The 17,893-nt window shown below is 43.3% G+C and overlaps 1 protein-coding gene across 1 annotated transcript; it reads right to left on the bottom strand.

Moving 5' to 3' along the window:
• Positions 1-1,750: 1,750 nt before the first annotated feature.
• Positions 1,751-16,474, bottom strand: LOC120440352 (butyrophilin subfamily 2 member A1-like). Its single transcript, XM_039612686.1, has 4 exons — positions 16,470-16,474; positions 16,268-16,419; positions 15,901-16,179; positions 1,751-1,869 (listed from the first exon to the last, which is right to left on the bottom strand). Exons 1-4 carry the CDS (start codon positions 16,472-16,474, stop codon positions 1,751-1,753), a joined length of 555 nt encoding a protein of 184 aa, XP_039468620.1.
• Between the last annotated feature and the right edge of the window lie 1,419 nt (positions 16,475-17,893).

Raw genomic sequence — 17,893 nt, 5'->3', positions numbered from 1 at the left:
GAATGAATAAAACATGAAGGCCATATTTGTCTTAATTAAATGAAACAGCATGAGAGTCTGCGGTGTAAATGAATGTTAACATTATCTGACTGCAGATATGAAACGTAGCATTAATAAGGTAATGACAGTGTGAGAGCACAAACATTAAAGTGCAGAGCAAAGCTGGACTTTAATGTAGCTTAGTGTTCATTTACCAGTAACAACAGCCAGTATCATGTTTCATGTATCATGAGCATCATGGAAGTCACTGCTTCATGTGACAATAAAAAAACATTCATTTCATCATGAGCCATAATTTTAAAAACGCTTCTCATAAATATAAAACAGCAGCATTCCCTTCACGCTGACTCAATATGAGACAAGAGTAAAAGTAAAGATTTCATTTCACTGACGTATGAATCTGTTGTCCTGAACTGAGAATCTAAGTTTCTTCTGAGTGTCTGATGTGGCGGCTCCGTGTCACCGTTACAAGGATCCTTAGAAGGATCATCACTCTGGTTTCTCTAAGAATCTGCAAACAAGAGATCAAAGTAAATATTACACAAAGGCAACTTTTACATTAACACATACATGTGATAAATGGAGCTCCCAAAAAGATGAGAATTATCTGCATCTCATTTAAAGCCACTGGACTGTGAGTGGAACGCTTTAACTTGAAAGACTGTGAGCAGAGGCTGGGACTGTTCATGACTCCAAGATTCAATAAAGAAACTCAACAAGTCAGACTTCACCTGTTAGCAGGAGAAACAACTATGCGTCCTCCTCTGCTGATCCTCCTCAGGGGACGCAGGGGGTGGAGTCTATCACAGCATCTCAACAGGGCAAGAGGCGGGGTTAACGCAGGACAGATTAGCAGTTTGTCACAAGGCCAACACAGAGACAGACAACCACTCACACCAGTTAACCTAACCCCACTAACTGCATGTCGCCCTGTCTTCATCATCCCTGCTTTAAACACATCACAGCACAATGCAAACTTCCTGAATCTGATACTTTTCACTTTGGTCATTAACAGAAAAACAAAAACTGTAGATAAACTAAAGATTTAATTTTGCAACAAGAGCTTGAGCTTATCGTTAATATTTTTCTTTCATTGGTTATTGATTTATTGATATACCTTTTGTTTAAAAAAATTCAGCAGCAGCAGCTATTCTTTGCGGGCTCCACAGATAAAAACGTACAAAACATCCAAGCATCAAAGTGCAGACAATCAGCTGTGAACCTGAACGCATCACACCGATACAAATCTGATAGTTCCTACTTTACTGAAACTTCCTCAGTGACAACAAAATTATATTTAAGGCAACATCACCACAGTCGTCAATTTTCACAAACAAAAAAGTAATAAAAAAAAATATGGTCCGTATGGAAGCCACTCCTAAAAAATGCTGTTATATTTTCCTTTTTTGAGAAATGAAAGTGTTTTTTAATATTATTTTTTAAGGAAGGTTGTTCTGTAATTCAACACAAGAGCTAATACCTGAAACCTGGTAAGTTTATTTTGCTTTTCCACAAAAACATCAACCAAGTTTGCACCACCACCCACCCACCCGCCCACACACACACACACACACACACACACACACACACACACACACACACACACACACACACAAACACACACTACAAACAACAGCTGTGGAAAAAACAAAGGAAAGTAAAACAGAACTCAATATCTTGTATACTCATGTCCACAGTTTATACACAAACGTTGATATAATCCATCATTCAAACGTACCTTTATACACGATTACACAGTAAAGTAGAGGAAACACATATACACAGCTATCAGCACGACCGCAGAGAGAATTCCACAAACAAATGAAATTATGAGCGCTCTGTCTCCACCGCACGACTCAAACAGCTGGTCTGAAACACATGACACCAGCCTGCTGTTAACACGAGTCTCCATGAAAGGCTCGAAGTGCTGGTTTCAAGTCACGGAAATAAAATTTTGTCTGTAATAAACAAAATAAAAACAACATTATTGACAGACTGAAACATGACGAGCGGGAATCAAACCTGGAACAAAAATCTCGTCAGCAGCTCGGTGGCTGAGCTCCTCCTGTGTGGCTACACAGTGGAAGAGGCTGCTGTTTGTCCTGGTCACCGTGGTGAGGAGGGTGATGTCATAGCACTCTCCTGTGTGTGACACCTGCGGCTCCTCAGCAGGAAGGATGTTTCCATCGCTGTCTCTCCACCCTACTCTCAGCTTTGGAGAAGCACCTCTGACCTCACACTTCAGCTGCACCCCGACCTCGCTGATGTTCAGGATCCCAACAAACGGCTTCGGAGCTGCACCTGTGAACACAGCAGCAGGACGGGTGATTCTCACTCAGTGAAACACGAGTCAGAACAAGCAAATAAGCCAAGTCGCTTAAAACTGTCTTCAGTGAAACGGGGAAAAGTTCTGCGTTGTTGGTGTTCCTGCTTCATGACAGACGTGTCTGAAGTGGGTTACAGAGCACAGGACTGATTTATACTGTTGAGTCTGAGGAATGTACAGGGTGGGCCATTTATATGGATACACCGTAATAAAATGGGAATGGTTGGTGATATTAAAGTCCTGTTTGTGGCACATTTGTATATGTGAGGGGGCAAACTCCTCAAGATGGGTGGTGACCATGGTGGCCATTTAGAAGTCGGCCATGTTGGATACAACTTTTGTTTTTTCAATAGGAAGAGGGCCATGTGACACATCAAACTTATTGATAATGTCACAAGAAAAACAATGATGTGCTTGGTTTCAACGTAACTTTATTCTTTCATGAGTTATTTACAAGTTTCTCTTTGTTCACAGCCATTGACATGTCGAAGAGGTTAACACGTGAGGAGCGGATCGAAATTGTGTTGATATCTGGTGAACGCAGTAACCGGGTCATTGCAGCAGATTTCAATGCAAGACACCCTACGAGACCACCCATCTCCCATGCTACAGTTAGCAAACTGCTTGCTAAGTTTCGTAAATCTGGTTCAGTGTTGGATTTGCCAAAATGTGGACGCAAGAAAACTGTCACTAATGAAGAAACATCAGTGGCTGTCCTAGCTTCATTCAGCAAGAGCCCACAGCGTAGCACTCGCCGCATGTCACTGGAGAGTGGCATTAGTCGAATATCCCTTTGGCGGATATTAGCTACTCACAAATGGCACCCTTACAAACTCCAGCTACTGCAGCATCTCAACGAGGATGACCCAGATTGGCGCACAGAATTTGCAGAATGGGCAAAACAAAAATTGGAACAGGACCCTCAGTTCACGCAGAAGATTTTGTTCAGTGATGAGGCAAACTTTTATGTGAATGGTGAAGTTAACAAACAAAACCACCGCTATTGGTCTGACACTAACCCACATTGGATGGATCCTCCAAGACTGTTGGAAAAACAAAAGTGATGGTTTGGTGTGGTATATGGGGTACAACGATAGTGGGTCCATTCTTCATCAATGGAAACCTCAAGGCCACTGGATATTTGAAATTGCTACATGATGATGTGTTTCCTCTTTATGCACTGAAGCTGGCATGTTCCCTGAGTTTTTCCAGCAAGATGGTGCACCACCACATTATGGGTGCCAGGTCCGAGCATTCCTAGATGAACAGTTTCCTGGAAAGTGGATTGGTCGTCGTGGGCCAGTTGAATGGCCCCTGTTGTCTCCCGATCTGACCCCTTAGACTTTTATCTTTGGGGTCATCTGAAGGCAATTGTCTATGGTGTGAAGATACGAGATGTGCAGCACCTGAAACTACGGATACTGGATGCCTGTGCTGGCATTTCTCCTGCGGTGTTGCTATCAGTGTGTGAAGAGTGGGAGAAGAGGGTTGCATTGACAATCCAACACAATGGGCAGCACATTGAACACATTTTATAAGTGGTCAGAAACTTGTAAATAACTCATGAAAGAATAAAGTTACGTTGAAACCAAGCACACCATTGTTTTTCTTGTGACATTACCAATAAGTTTGATGTGTCACATGGCCCTCTTCCTATTGAAAAAACAAAAGTTGTATCCAAGATGGCCGACTTCAAAATGGCCACCATGGTCACCACCCATCTTGAGGAGTTTGCCCCCTCACATATACTAATGTGCGACAAACAGGACTTTAATATCACCAACCATTCCCATTTTATTACGGTGTATCCATATAAATGGCCCACCCTGTAGAATAAGATTTGTTTCTGCTGATTTGTTTTCCTCCAGCCAGCCTGTCTGAACACACCCTGCTCTTATCCCGAGAACAAGCAGAGGCATCAGGAGATAAATATCTGCGATCACTTTCTCCACAAAATTTGAACCAATACTAACAGTACTAAGAGTACAGAGCATGATCGACACACTTGATTTCTTTTGTCATTAACAGCAGAAAACACCAAATATTACTGATATCAAATCAGTATAAAGTTTTTATATCAGTGTTGTGGTAAAAAAGGAATATTTCACCTCTTGTCTGTTATAAAAGTTCACATGTGCTTCGCTTTTTAAACTTGGTCTTTGGTTTGTTTTCAGAAATGAAAGACTCACCAACAACGAGGGTGACGTTAAACGTTTCTCTGTCTGATTGATGAAATGGAAAATCACAGGTGTAGTCTCCACTGTCGGCCACCTTGGTGTTTCTGATGATGATGGAGGCGTTACCAAACTGCAGCTGGTCTGGAAAGTGTGACACGCGTCCTCTGAAGTGCTCGTCTTGACCTCGCAGGCCGTTATTGTAGTGAAGTCCAGCATCGTACACAAACACCTCCCTGTCGTCGTTTTTCCTCCAATCAAAGCGGGTTTGTATGAGGCTCTCCTGGGAGCTGAGTGAGCACGGCAAGATGATATAACTTCCTTCAGATGCCACCACCATGATGGTTCCTAAAGAATGAATCACAGTTTAAACCTCATGAGAACAAAACATGAATAATACAGAGCTAAATATAAAACATGTAGCTCGTAAACACATCATCTCAACTGAAACAACAGTTTATAACCGAGCTAGAAAACAGTTTTATTCAGCATTTGAAGTCATGACAGATGTGAGTCACATGACCAAATCATTTAAGGAAGTTAGCATGAGTGTAAAAATTAACTGGATGAAAACCATCAAACACACAGACTCCTCCTCCTGTGCTCACTTCATGTTCATCAAACCCCAGGTGAAGTGAACAGGTGAGTGTGGGGAGTACACACCCCACAACCAAGAACATAGAAACCAAACATTATCAATCCACAAAGCATGCATGCCTCCTACAGCAGCTTTATTAGGGAAACGTTGCTGTTATTCAGTTGGACCATCTTTACCTTCAGAGCTGTTAATGGCACAGAGTCAACAAGCTAATTTCTCAGAGGTTCTGGTCCATGCTGACGTGTTAGCATCACACAGCTGCTGCAGACTTGTCAGCTTTTCTTACATGATGTAAATCTCCCATTATACCACAGCCCAAAGGTGCTCTGCTGCACTGAGATCTGGTGACTGTGGAGGTCATTAAAGTACACTGATCTTATCGTCATGTTTGAGAGATGGTTTAAGCTTCTTTAAGCCTTAAGTGCTGTCCCGTTAGAAGCAGCCATCAGGAGACGGTGCACTGTAGTCATTAATCGATAAACACGGTCAGCAACAAAACTCAGGTAGGCAGCGTGGAGTTGTAATGACGCTGGTACAGAGAGACCCACACCACCGGCAACTGGAATGATACCAGGAAGGATGGAGCCATGCTTTCTTTTATTTATGCCATATTCTGACCCGCCATCTAAACATGGCAGCAGAAATAAAGTCTCATCACACCAGGCAACATTTTTCTGTTCTGCTGTTTGCTCAGTTTAGCCTCAGTTTCCTGTTCTTTGCTGACAGTGGGCCCCAGTGTGCTCTTCTGCTGCTGCAGCCCATCTTCAAGGTCCGATGTGTGTTCAGAGATGCTCTTCTGCCCACTTTGGTTGTAACGAGATGTTATTAGAGTTGCCTTCCTCGCCATTCTTCTCTGACATCATAAAGGCATTTCACCCAGAGAACTGCAGCTCACTGGATGTTTTAATGCATGATCAATTATTCGGGTAAGTAAATCTGAAAATTTGATTCTGTTCATCTTTTATTGAATTGAATAAAATTGAATTTTTAAAAGTGGAATATAAAACAGACAAACTTAGACTCATTCTACCTTCTCTCTGAAGTGAGCATTTCTTATATGTGACTATAAATATAATTTTTTAATTAATATTTATACCATAACAAAAAGGCAGGAAGGCTTGTGTCTTTGACTGCAGGTGAGTTTGAACAGTTGCTGTGAAGCTCTGAGTTTGTTCACTTTATAAAGGAGGTAGGAACAAACTCTCAGGGAGACGCTGTGATCAGAGTTACTGATGATTTCTTACCGTTTCCATGTCCTGCTGTTACCGCAGACACCGTCAGAGGGAAGAGGCTCAGAGATAAAAGCTCCGATAAAAACATGTTGCTGAATAAAGTCTGTTCCTCCCTGCGATCCAAACAGCAGCAGCTGAAATCTCTAAAAGTGAGTGAGCACTTCCTGCAAATCAAAAAAATAAATAAAAATAATAATAATAATAATAAAAAAATCCCGGGAGTTCACGAGTCTTTGAGTCCGGTGTGACTCAGGCTGGAGCAGGAATGTGAGCAGGTCCTCTGTGTGTGTGTGTGTGTGTGTGTGTGTGTGTGTGTGTGTGTGTGTGTGTGTGTGTGTGTGTGTGTCTGAAACTCTGCCTTAACAGACTGGAGAGAAAAATCTATGCAGTGCACATCATCGTCACACGTGGAGTCAACCTTTCATTACTTCACATTTTTCATGCATGCATCAAGTCATAGCTGTTAGTAATAATATTCCATCCTGTCCTTTGTCAGTCGAGCTGGTTGGATGACAGAGGAACATGTAAAAACTGCCTGTTTCCAGAGAAGTGCAGTTCACTGAAACAAAACAGCATCACATTTCCTAGAAGTTCACTGTGGGCATGTCACGTTTAAACATGCGCGGGCTCGTTGCAAGAATTAATGCTGGGCACCACCCAATAAACAAGGAAAGCACGAGTCCAGAGAAGATTTATACCTGTACAGGTTCTGATCAGAGTCCACCTCAGGTCCTCATCCTTTCAAAACCACAAACAAAAACCACAAATATCTTAAATATCTGACCAACATGTGGACAGCTCTGTGAAAGCTGCTTAAACATGATTCGGTTACTGTTATATTCACTCAGCAGCCCGACGCTGTCATGATCAAAATCATTATTTAAACTCAGCTGAACAAAATCAAGGATGATTTTGAGGTAATGAAGAACTGAAGCTCCACGTGTCTCCCACACTGAGACTTTAGGCTTTTCTTTTTTCGGCATTTTAACATACTCTTACTTTGAAAGTTCAGTCAATTATTCTACAACCCGTTTACAGGATTTTTTAAAACTTCATTAAAAAAAACGTATTATTTATTGTTTCATTTTCATGTATTTAAGAAAAACAAATGAAAAACCACAAAAAGCTTGTAATTGTCTCTCGAAGCAAAATCTTTAATGAGATCTTCCTGTGTGCTATGCTCGGTGCAGCCGATTTATTTTAAACTCCTGACCATTAACTTAAAGAGGGTCAGCTTCGAAGTAAACACTCCTGCAGTTTAAGAAAAACTTACTATTCATTTAAGCAATTTTTGAATTATACCTTTTGTTTTTTGGTATTCATGTATAGCCGAGTAGCTCAGGCCCTTCCTTGGTCTTGGTTTGCTCTCACATCAGGGTCTGGACTGCAGTTAGAGCTGATCTGCAGCTCTGCTGAGCGCCGAAGGGTCACTCCAACCAGGACCAGGACCAGGTAGAGAACTGATTCATGCTGATTCAAAAACTGTAGGGAGAGTTATTTGCCTTCAGGACTTTACAGCAGAGATGATTTCTGAGAAAACGTCTTTAAAATAACTTGTTTTGAATTCCTTTCATTAAAAATAGTTTTAAAGCTTCAAAAATGAAGTAAAGATATAAACAGAAAGTGAAGAGACAACTGGAGCGAAACCAGGGCCTCCCTGCACGTTCATGTAACACCAACATTTACCACAAGATGGAGCAATGACTCAACGTAACCTTTATGTAACCAGGAATGTAATTAAGATGCTTGATTTGGCTGTTGTCATTATTTTTACCTTTTGATTTTGATTTGTTCGCTTGTTTTTTTAAATATTGGAAGCCTGAGCAAAGATAAAATAAAATGTGAAAACAACAAGTCAACACACTGAGAGGAAAGAGTGAGCAGCGCTCGGCTCACATGACATATTTACTTTGACAGTAATTTAGGGTTGGGTCATCTGACAATCAATGTTATTTTAAAGCATCATTCGCCATCATTCTCACCTCTTTATACAGTACGCTAGTGTAACAACTTGTGCTGCATGAATAACTCCACATCGATCAAGCTCGCCGAAATCACTGGAACACAAACACCATAAAGCCCAGAAGCCCCAGATTGTTCGTGACCAATAGCAAAGACCACAAAGCCAAGAGCACCAGATGTCTCTGTTTTTTCTGAGAAACAATGAAAGTAGGCACCAGTGTCTAAAGTCACCACGCAGATCAAGTATAAGCCAACAAGCACATCCCCGCCCCGCAGATGCAGTAAGGGCACCCAGAGAGAAGGACCTCGAACACCGCAGAAGCCGAGGGACAGCGAACAGACCCGAAGGCCAGGCAGGGCACCAGCCAGCACAACCCAGGCGCCATGGCCCACCCCCAAAGGCGCAGGATACCCGAGCCCCAGACTCCCGGACCCCCACCAATCCTGGAAGAAAGAGGCACCCACCCCAAGCCAGAGAGCCAGGTGAAGGGACACGACAGCCCGCAAGGAAGACCGCAGGACACAGGCCAGCACAACTCACAGAGAGAAGGAGACTTCAAGTCTTTCTCATGGACCAGTAAAGGCTGCATTTAATTCAGTAACTCATTGCTGTTTGCTGCATGCTGGGGTTTTGGACACTAGAGGGCGCCAATATACTGAGAAAAACACTGCATTTAATATTCATAAATTCATTGAGTGATGTGCAGAAGTCTGAGTAAAATCAAACTCTAAATAAAGCAAACAAAGCAACATTTAGTCAGCCTGTGATGTAGAGTTTAGATGTTTTACAGCTGACTGCAGGATGAAAGATGGAATAATATTCAGCATTTAAGAACAGACGCTAAAAAAGCTCTTTGTTTTAACAGAAACATCATCAACATGAGTGAAAACTAACTGTAAAAAAGAAAAGACAAAGTTTAGAAAAGGTTTTATTTTTAAATTGAGACAATGTTTCATGTTTTTTCATGATCATGAAGGGACGAGTTGTCCCACAAGAAAGTAAATTCATTCATTTCACCAACAAAAAAGGGAAAACTAATGTTTAAGAGTCATGAGCATCAAGCCTCCACAGAGTGAAAGCTAAAGTATCAGCACAGACTAAATAACAGTAAAAAAACAGGGGTGTTGCTCATCCTTGGACCACATCAAGCTTGCATGTGGAGCTCTGAGCGTCTGTTTCGCTGTAAAGAGATAAAACTGGAGCTGACGTGATCCTGGATCAGGACGACACCCGTGGAAACACAAAGATCTCTGGCACAACTTCACTTATTACTCAAGGTGCATGGAGAAGAGCGATAGCCTAAAGAAGGTGAAGCTCGAGCAGCATCGTGGGAACAAGAACGACTTTATTACTCAATCAACATGTTTCTGCTCATGGCCTTCATCAGGAAAACACAGAGGATGGGAGGTGGGAGGGGCAATGATGATGATGATGAGGAGGAGGTCGCTAACACGTGTTTTGAAAAGAAGGTTGTACATTACACAGCAGAGGTACATTTTGCACTTTACACAGCCACAGTTAGTTACTGTATATGTGCACATATGTAAACATGGCTCTGTGAATATGGATCTTTAGGAGGGGAGCTCCTGTCGTTGCATCAGATATTAAATTTAAAGGATCTTGAGCAGTTTTTATAGTGACAGAATTTTAAAAAGGCAATTCAACATAGACCCAGACATGTCTATAAACAGCACAACGTTCATGTCTTCAAATATGGTTTGTTTGTTTGTTTGTTTGTTTGTTTGTTTGTTTCATTGATTCGAGATGGGACGAGCTGTGAAACGATCTTCTGTGTGACTAATGACCGAGACTGTCTGACTGCAGACATGAAACATACAATAATAATGATGAGAGCAGTAGCTCTGGAAGCACAAACACTAAAAACATTCACAGACGTCCTGTAACAGGACCGAACAGAATTAAAACCAGCTGCACTTTTGCGTGCTTCACAGTTCACTTCCTGATAACAACATGTCAAATGCAGTGTCAGTTTTCACATTTCATGATCATCATAGAAAGCACTGCTTCTCAATGCAATTAAAAAAGATGGCATAAATTCAAGCAAGAGTATTTCCTTCCCTGTAATAAGCTGGATCAACATAAAGACAAAGGAAACGCAGCATTTAAGTTCACTGAGGTATGAATCTGTTTCCCTCAGTAACTTTGTTCTGCAGCCTGAAGGCCTGGAGTCTGCTGTAAATCAGCTTTCACAGAAACATCGAGTCTCTGGTTTCACTGAGAAGCTGCAAACAGGAAATAAAAGTACTTATTACATAAAGTCTGCTTTTAAAATCACACATACACATGAAGAATGTTGGTCCTGTAAAGATGAGAATTTTTATTATGTTAAAACAACAAAACACAATAAATTCTGTTGGTCAGAATAAAAACATGTTATCATGAATACATCTGTACTTCAAACAGGAACTCTCCGTTCCCTCACTTTTCCCTCACTGTTCCCTCACCGTTCCCTAACTTTTCCCTCACTGTTCCCTCATCTGATACTTTTTGGACATTAAAAAACAAAATAAACAAACTCAATGTGACTTTTGTTTCTTAGCTTGAGGTCAGCTTTTCTTTCTCTGGTTATTTATTCATTCACGTCTCTATTATTTGTTACTGCATCATTCTTGACGAGGTCCACAGGTGTGAACATGTTCAAACTTACCTTTAAAGGCGAGTTACGCTGTGGTATAGATGAAACACACACAGAGACACAAAACGACGAGCGCAGAAAGAATCCCAGAAACAAATGAAACTATGACCACGGTGTCTCCACGGCAGGACTCAAACAGCTGGTCTGAAACACGTGACACAATCCAGCTGTTACACTAAAGGTCAGGTTTAGTTTCAACCCACAGGAATAAGATCAGCGTCTGTGATCAATGAAAAAATACAAACATGGCCATGAAAAAGTTTTTTTTTCCCTCCCTGATGTTTTATTTTATAAGCCAAGTAAACAGAAAATGTGATTTTTTAAGTGATGTTTTTATTTATTAAAGAAACAAAAATGTCCTACCCTGACCTTTAACCTGTGTGAAAAAGGAGTTTCCCCCAAACCTAACAGGTGCTTGTATTTCCCTCTGCAGCGCTCAGGCATCTGTGATAACTGATGAAGAGTGTGTCACATCAGTGCTTTGTCAGATTTTGGTCAATTCACTTTGTCAGAAATGTTCTTTGTCGGGAAATATAAAATATTTAGGTATTAATGTTTCTCCCAAGCTTGCAGATCTAACTAAATTAAACCATATCCCACTTTTAAAGAAAGTAGAAGGTGATGTGGCTAGGTGGAACTGTCTACCCATATCACTCATGGGAAGGGTTGCCGCTATAAAAATGATGGTATTACCAAAAATAAATTATTTATTCTCAATGATCCCAACTAAACCGCCGCAAGATTGGTTCAGATCTCTAGATTCATATATGTCCAAATTCCTTTGGAAAAATAAGCCCCCACGTATAAGCTTAAAAACACTACAAAAGACCAAGGATAAAGGAGGATTAGAACTACCTAACTTTCAGCACTACTTCTTAGCCAACAGGCTTCAGTTTATCTCAGGATGGCAAAAACATACCCTCTTAGATGAACCTTGGATAGATGTAGAACAAGCACTTTGCAATAATCTAGAGATTTCAGATCTACCATTTATCAGCTCAAACATCAAACAACATGAATGCTTTAAAAGCATCAACATCAGCTCTTCTCTGACAGCATGGTGGGAGTTTCTAAAAATGACAGCGTCTTCATTAATCCCATGCAAACGTACACCTATCTGGAACAACCCTGACATATTACAAAACAATAATATGATAAACTTTCCAGATTGGAGTGGTAAAGGAATCAAATATTTAGAACATATACTAGAAGGAACAGAATTTATTTCATTTGACAGACTAGTTACACAATATGGGATCAGCAAGAAAAGATTTTTAGAATATCAGCAAATTAAATCCATAATAAAAAAGAGATTTAAACTGGGTCAAGTTGAACTACAAACACCACCAAGTGTGGTTCAATTTCTTACTCTTAAACCCCCCAAATTACTATCCAAAATATACAGAATGCTTTCTAAAACAGATGAATCAATATCACTTCCTATTGCAAAATGGGAAGCGGATTTATCAGTTAACTTAGACCAAAACTTCTGGTCTCAGATTTGCTTAAAACCTTTCATCTAATTAGAAATCCCAGTCTTCAATTAATTCAATACAAAATACTACATAGAGTGCACTATACATGTCATCGGATGTTCAAGATGGGCTTTACGCCTACCAACAACTGCTCACACTGCCAAACCAATTCACCGGACAATTATATCCACGCACTTTGGTTCTGTCCACCAGTTCAGAAGTTTTGGCGCGAGATATGTGAAGACTTATCAAAGTGTCTGAAATGTAACATTCCAACTTCCCCTTTAGTATGTTTGTTGGGCAGCTTAGATAATGTCACTACGGAAAAGAATATAGCCCATATGGTTTTCACTGCCCTATGCATAGCCAAGAAAACAGTCCTCATGAACTGGAAAAATAAAAATAATCTTAATTCTAACCAATATAGAAATTATCTATTAGATTACATTAGTCTTGATACAGCCTCTGCCACCACATCAGATCAATTTCTCTGGGCTCCTTTGATCAGCTCCATCACCTAGTGGGGTGGGGGTCTTAGTTTGGTCCCACCTTCACTGTTGTGATTGGTGTGGGGTAGGGACAGGCTTAGGGCGTCGGGGGTTCCCCAGGAGCATCTTCCTTGTGGGGCTCAACCCGGGTTGCGGTCATGGCCAATTAGGGGCTCTGTTGGCTCTTAGGTGACGGTTTCCTCGTGGCTGCGTGCAGCAGGGCTAGGGAGGGTCTGTGCTGACGGACGGGTTACTGACCTGGTAGCCTGGCTGCCCCTGGGTGGGTCCGGGATGGGCGTGAGGTTCTGGGGCGCTCCGTCCTCTGGGCTGGGGCCCTGGCCGGGCCTCAGGGGTTTGGGTCTTGGTTGGTGTGTTGCCGGGGTTGTGGGCGGGTGGGTGTATGGGGGCCCAGTCCTGGCGCAGGGTGCCGCCTGTGCATCGAGCCACCTGGGGGGCTCTTCAACTGGTGGGGGAGGTTGTCACATCTTGCAGGAGCTTTCCTCTCTTCAGGAACTCTCTCTGCAGGAGGGGGAGATACAGGAGAGGTGGAGGAAGATCTCAGCCTGGGCGTCTATTGTCTTGTGTAGTCTGGAAGATGAGTGGATGATGGGGTGGGTGCAGTTTTCTCTGTGGTGGGGTCAGGTGGACTGTCCCGGCTCTGTGGGGCGGGCGGCGCTGCTGCACTGGGCCCCGGTCCGGATGGGCCTGGGCCCCCTTTCCCTGGCGGGTTGCAGAGTATGGGGGTGCCTACTGGGGTCAGCGGGGGAGCTGGCCCCAGGGAGGGGTCACTTGCCCCTCCCTTCCTTCCCTCCCCATCTCCAGCTGCCTCCCTCTTCCCGCTCCACCACAATCACCCACACATGCAGGGCCTTGGGGTAGGGGTGTGTCACCAGGGTGCAGAGGAGGCATCCCCCTGTCCCCTTCTGGCTGCCTCTGCCTCAATTTTATCCCACAACTTAGACATTCACATTACTCACACTCTCATTACACATACATATAGGATCTTGGGGTGGGCACGCCACACAGAATCCAAATTACCATCAGGGTGTACACCTTACCCCTGGCGTCGTTGCCCACCTCTCAATTTTAAATACACGTGAGACATTGAGGGCTAGCAGGAGGGGCTATGCGCCTACCTGCTGCTCTGGCAGGTAGCTCCATGCCCTCCTGGGTTTTAAATGCACCTTAGAACACACATACATCAACACTACATATGAGCGGGTGGAGGGAGGTTTGAGTCTTCACACACCCCGCTCTCTGCGGCCTGCTGGAGCGGGGGGCTAGGAGGAGGAGTTGGCCGTCCGACTGGGGTCTGGAATGTGGGGCCTCCCTGCTGCTGCGGAGTCGGGCGGTCTGCTTCTCCCCACCGCAGGGAAAAGGGTAACACCACCTGGGTCTGGGTGCTGTTTCCCCTCCAGGGGCAGGGGTACCTAGACCCGGTTCTTAGAGTACGCTTGGGGAGAGTGATTGTGTGTACAGCGTCTCTTTATGTCTGTCTCCACGTTGGGTGAGTGTGGAGTAATTGCTTATGAGAGCATGAGGGTGGGAATAGATGTTTGTATCTGTGTGTGCCTGTATGTCTGTGTCTATATGTCAGGTTGGGTATCAGACGCCACCTCTCTGGGGACATCTCAGGCCCTCCAAGGTTTGGAGGCCTATCTCCCCACCACTTCCCCTGCCGGTGGCGGACGCCTCAGACATCAGTGCGTTGGTGGTTCTTTGTGTCCGGGATGGGCGCCCAGGTACCCACCGGCTCACTCCTTGGCGGCTGCTTATCGGGACCTGGAGCCTGGGGCTCGCTCGGGCCACTGGAGGTGGGGTGCCCTCGGCCTCGGCCCGGGCTCGGTCACTCAGGCACAGCTGGCTGCCGGGCGGAGCTCACGGGCACGCCACTGCAACCCCCTGGCTTCTGCTCCGCGGCTGCTGAGTGACCCCTCATCTGGGACTCTCCTCAGCTCTTTCTGGGATAGTGGCTGCTGCCCCTCTGTTGGTCTTCCTTGGTCTCTTGTGTTCTGGGGGCCTCTGGATGTCTGGAGTTTTGATCTCCTCCATACCTGCTTCATGCCCTGGAGGTCGGGGCAGTGGCCCCCACACCCTCTAGCAGATCATTACATGAAGGAACCTTTTTAAAAACAAGCGTTTCATGCTCACAGGTGCACACACAGGTGATCACACACACAACTACACCCTTTTTGGCTCTTACTTCAAAGCACACTGTGCGCTGTCGATCTTACGTGCTGCACAATAATGTTTAATATTTAGTATTTACTGTCATATTCCCATATATCATTGTGATGTTGTTTATTACTCTCGTTTTCTTCTGCTTGCTTTCTTTTTTCTTTCTCAACAGGTGATCCAGGTGATCGATATATGTATTTTTTTTCTGCTTATTCTGTTGGTTTTGTTTTTGCCCTTTTCCCCGTCCCTCTTCTCAGCTGTTTTTCTTTCCCTCTTTCTTTCTCCCCTTTCTTTCCCCAGTCAAGTCTGTCCCGTATTCAGCAAGTGAAAATAAAATAAACAATAAAGGTGAATCAAATGGACCATTACGGCAAGGCTGGGATGGTCAATTTGTAAAGTAAATCCGTTGGGCATCTTTCTTCGCCTTTAGACAATAATTCTGACGGCAAAAGAACCAAACGGGACAGGTAAAAAAAAAAGAAAAAAAAAAAAAGAAATGTTCTTTGTCTTTTTAGGAGATTTTTTTAAATATATTTCAGGTATTCAGGTTTGGCAGCTTCATGCTTAAAATAGGAAAATTAAACTCAGCTTTCCAAAAGTTTTGCTTAATCAGAGTGTGTGTCTGTGTTGTCAAATCTAAAAACTGCATTTTGTGTTTACTTTATTTTGTTATTTATATTTGTTTGATGATCTGAAACATGTAAATGTGATAAATATGCAACAAACAATGAAATCAGGAAGAAGGATAAATACTTTTTCACAGCATTGTTTAAAACACACAAACCTAAACGTAACAAGCGGGAATCAAACCTGGAACAAAGATCTCGTCAGCAGCTCGGTGGCCCATCTCCTCCTGTGTGGCTACACAGTGGAAGAGGTTGCTGTTTGTCCTGGTCACCGTGGTGAGGAGGGTGATGTCATAGCGCTCTCCTGTGTGTGACACCTGTGGCTCCTCAGCAGGAAGGATGTTCCCATCGCTGTCTCTCCACTCTACTCTCAGCGTTGGAGAAGCACCTCTGACCTCACACTTCAGCTGCACCCCGACCTCGCTGATGTTCAGGATCCCAACAAACGGCTTCGGAGCTGCACCTGTGAACACAGCAGGACAAAGTGGACACTCCATACTGTTTCAGGTTTGAATAACTTCTTAGGATGATTGCAGAAATGAAAGACTCACCAACAACGAGGGTGACGTTAAATGTTTCTCTGTCTGGTTGATGAAATGGAAAATCACAGGTGTAGTCTCCACTGTCGGCCACCTTGGTGTTTCTGATGATGATGGAGGCGTTACCAAACTTCAGCTGGTCTGAAAAGTGTGACACGTGTCCTCTGAAGTGCTCGCCTTGACCTGAACGCCTGTTATTATGATGGAAGCCGGCGTCATTACACAAACACCTCCCGCGCCGCGTCGTCTTTCTTCCAGTCAAAGCGTTTTGATGAGGCTCTCCTGGGAGCTGAGCGAGCACGGTAAGATGATGTAGTTTCCTTCAGATACAACCACCACGACGGTTCCTCGCCCTGAAGAATGAATCATATTTAAATCATTATGTTTAAACACAGAACAACACATAACAAATGCAGATAATTCAGAGATAAGTATTAAAACAAACGGCTCATCACAGCGTTTCTGCAGTTCTCACAGCAGAAACACATTCCTTCAGCACATCACACACACTCATATTGTTCCTGCACAGGCTTCACTGCTGAAGACATCTGCTAGTGTGTTGATCCACTCGTCTGAGTCTCACAGCTCGTCACAACAGTTTGTTTTTTCAGTCATAACCATCTTTTGCAAACCAAATGTGTCACTTTGATGATGAGTTTATGTTTGTGTCTTAACTGTTTGGAAAATTTGGACTTTGCTGTCATGCAGCAGGCAAGTCAATCAAGAAAAACTGTAAATTCAATAAAAAATTGTTAACACGAATTCTTTCGATGCTTTGTTTATTGCTCGGATCTGTAGTGAGAGTTTAACCCGTATTTGTGACTAAAAAACAGACCTGCAAACATATTTTTGAGCAGCATGTCAGAAAAAGGTCTGACAACATCAAACCCAAACAGCCTCCACTTATAAACAGAAACACTGATAAGAGCAGCAGCAGTGATGATGAGGCTGCGATAGTTTAACGTGGAATTTACACTCAGTGAAGACCGAGACGAAGAGCTCGGGCTGATTTAAAGATACAAATCTGTTCTGTGATCAACATTAAAACCTTTAAAGTCCTTCATCAAAGCTCCTGATCATCTCCACATCTGCAGATGAACTGTTACCTCAGTCTGAGACATGTTTAAATGATGCAGCTCGCTGACGGCTGCCGTCCTGTTTTACATGGAGGTGAACAGGGGTGAGTCTAAAGGGGGGTGTAACATATGTGTTAAATACTTGTGAATTTCACCCAAAATACCTTTTTTTTTTTTTTGGATTAAATATGTCATTTTTGCATCTCGGTCTCCTGCCTGTGTGATCTGAGTCTGTGTGCGTTCGTGTGTGTGTGCGCTGCGTAGTGACGTAGGCGCGTGCATGTGTGCCCCGGTCACAGCTCCTTTCAGCATGGCCGGAGGTAAGTCACTGCCACGTTGCTCTCTGCTAATTAAAGTTTGTTCAGAGCCCAAGCTGCAATGTGAATACAGCCGAACCGCAGCGTTTTTGTTTGTCATTAAGAGATTAATTCGGGATAAGTTTTGTGGAGGGCGGAGTTTGCTAATATATGTTTTTAATGAGTTTTGCCCGAGAACTCAGCTGAAATGCTAGCATGCTAAGTTAGCCTGATCGCTAGCGGCTTGTGAGCGTATTCGCTGCAGT

The sequence above is a fragment of the Oreochromis aureus genome, linkage group 5 (assembly GCF_013358895.1).
Source record: "Oreochromis aureus strain Israel breed Guangdong linkage group 5, ZZ_aureus, whole genome shotgun sequence".
NCBI classification, from domain to species: domain Eukaryota; kingdom Metazoa; phylum Chordata; class Actinopteri; order Cichliformes; family Cichlidae; genus Oreochromis; species Oreochromis aureus.
Note: the sequence above shows the minus strand (reverse complement) of the source record. Positions and strands in the feature narration are given on the sequence as shown.

Bases quoted from the DNA above. Each gene is read 5' to 3' on its own strand.
- LOC120440352 (XM_039612686.1), bottom strand. The intron at 16,180-16,267 runs GTGAGTCTTTCA...CTGTGTTCACAG, and splicing joins TAACGTCACCCTCGTTGTTG to GTGCAGCTCCGAAGCCGTTT. The intron at 1,870-15,900 runs GTTTGATTCCCG...CATGTGTTTCAG, and splicing joins TGACGAGATCTTTGTTCCAG to ACCAGCTGTTTGAGTCGTGC.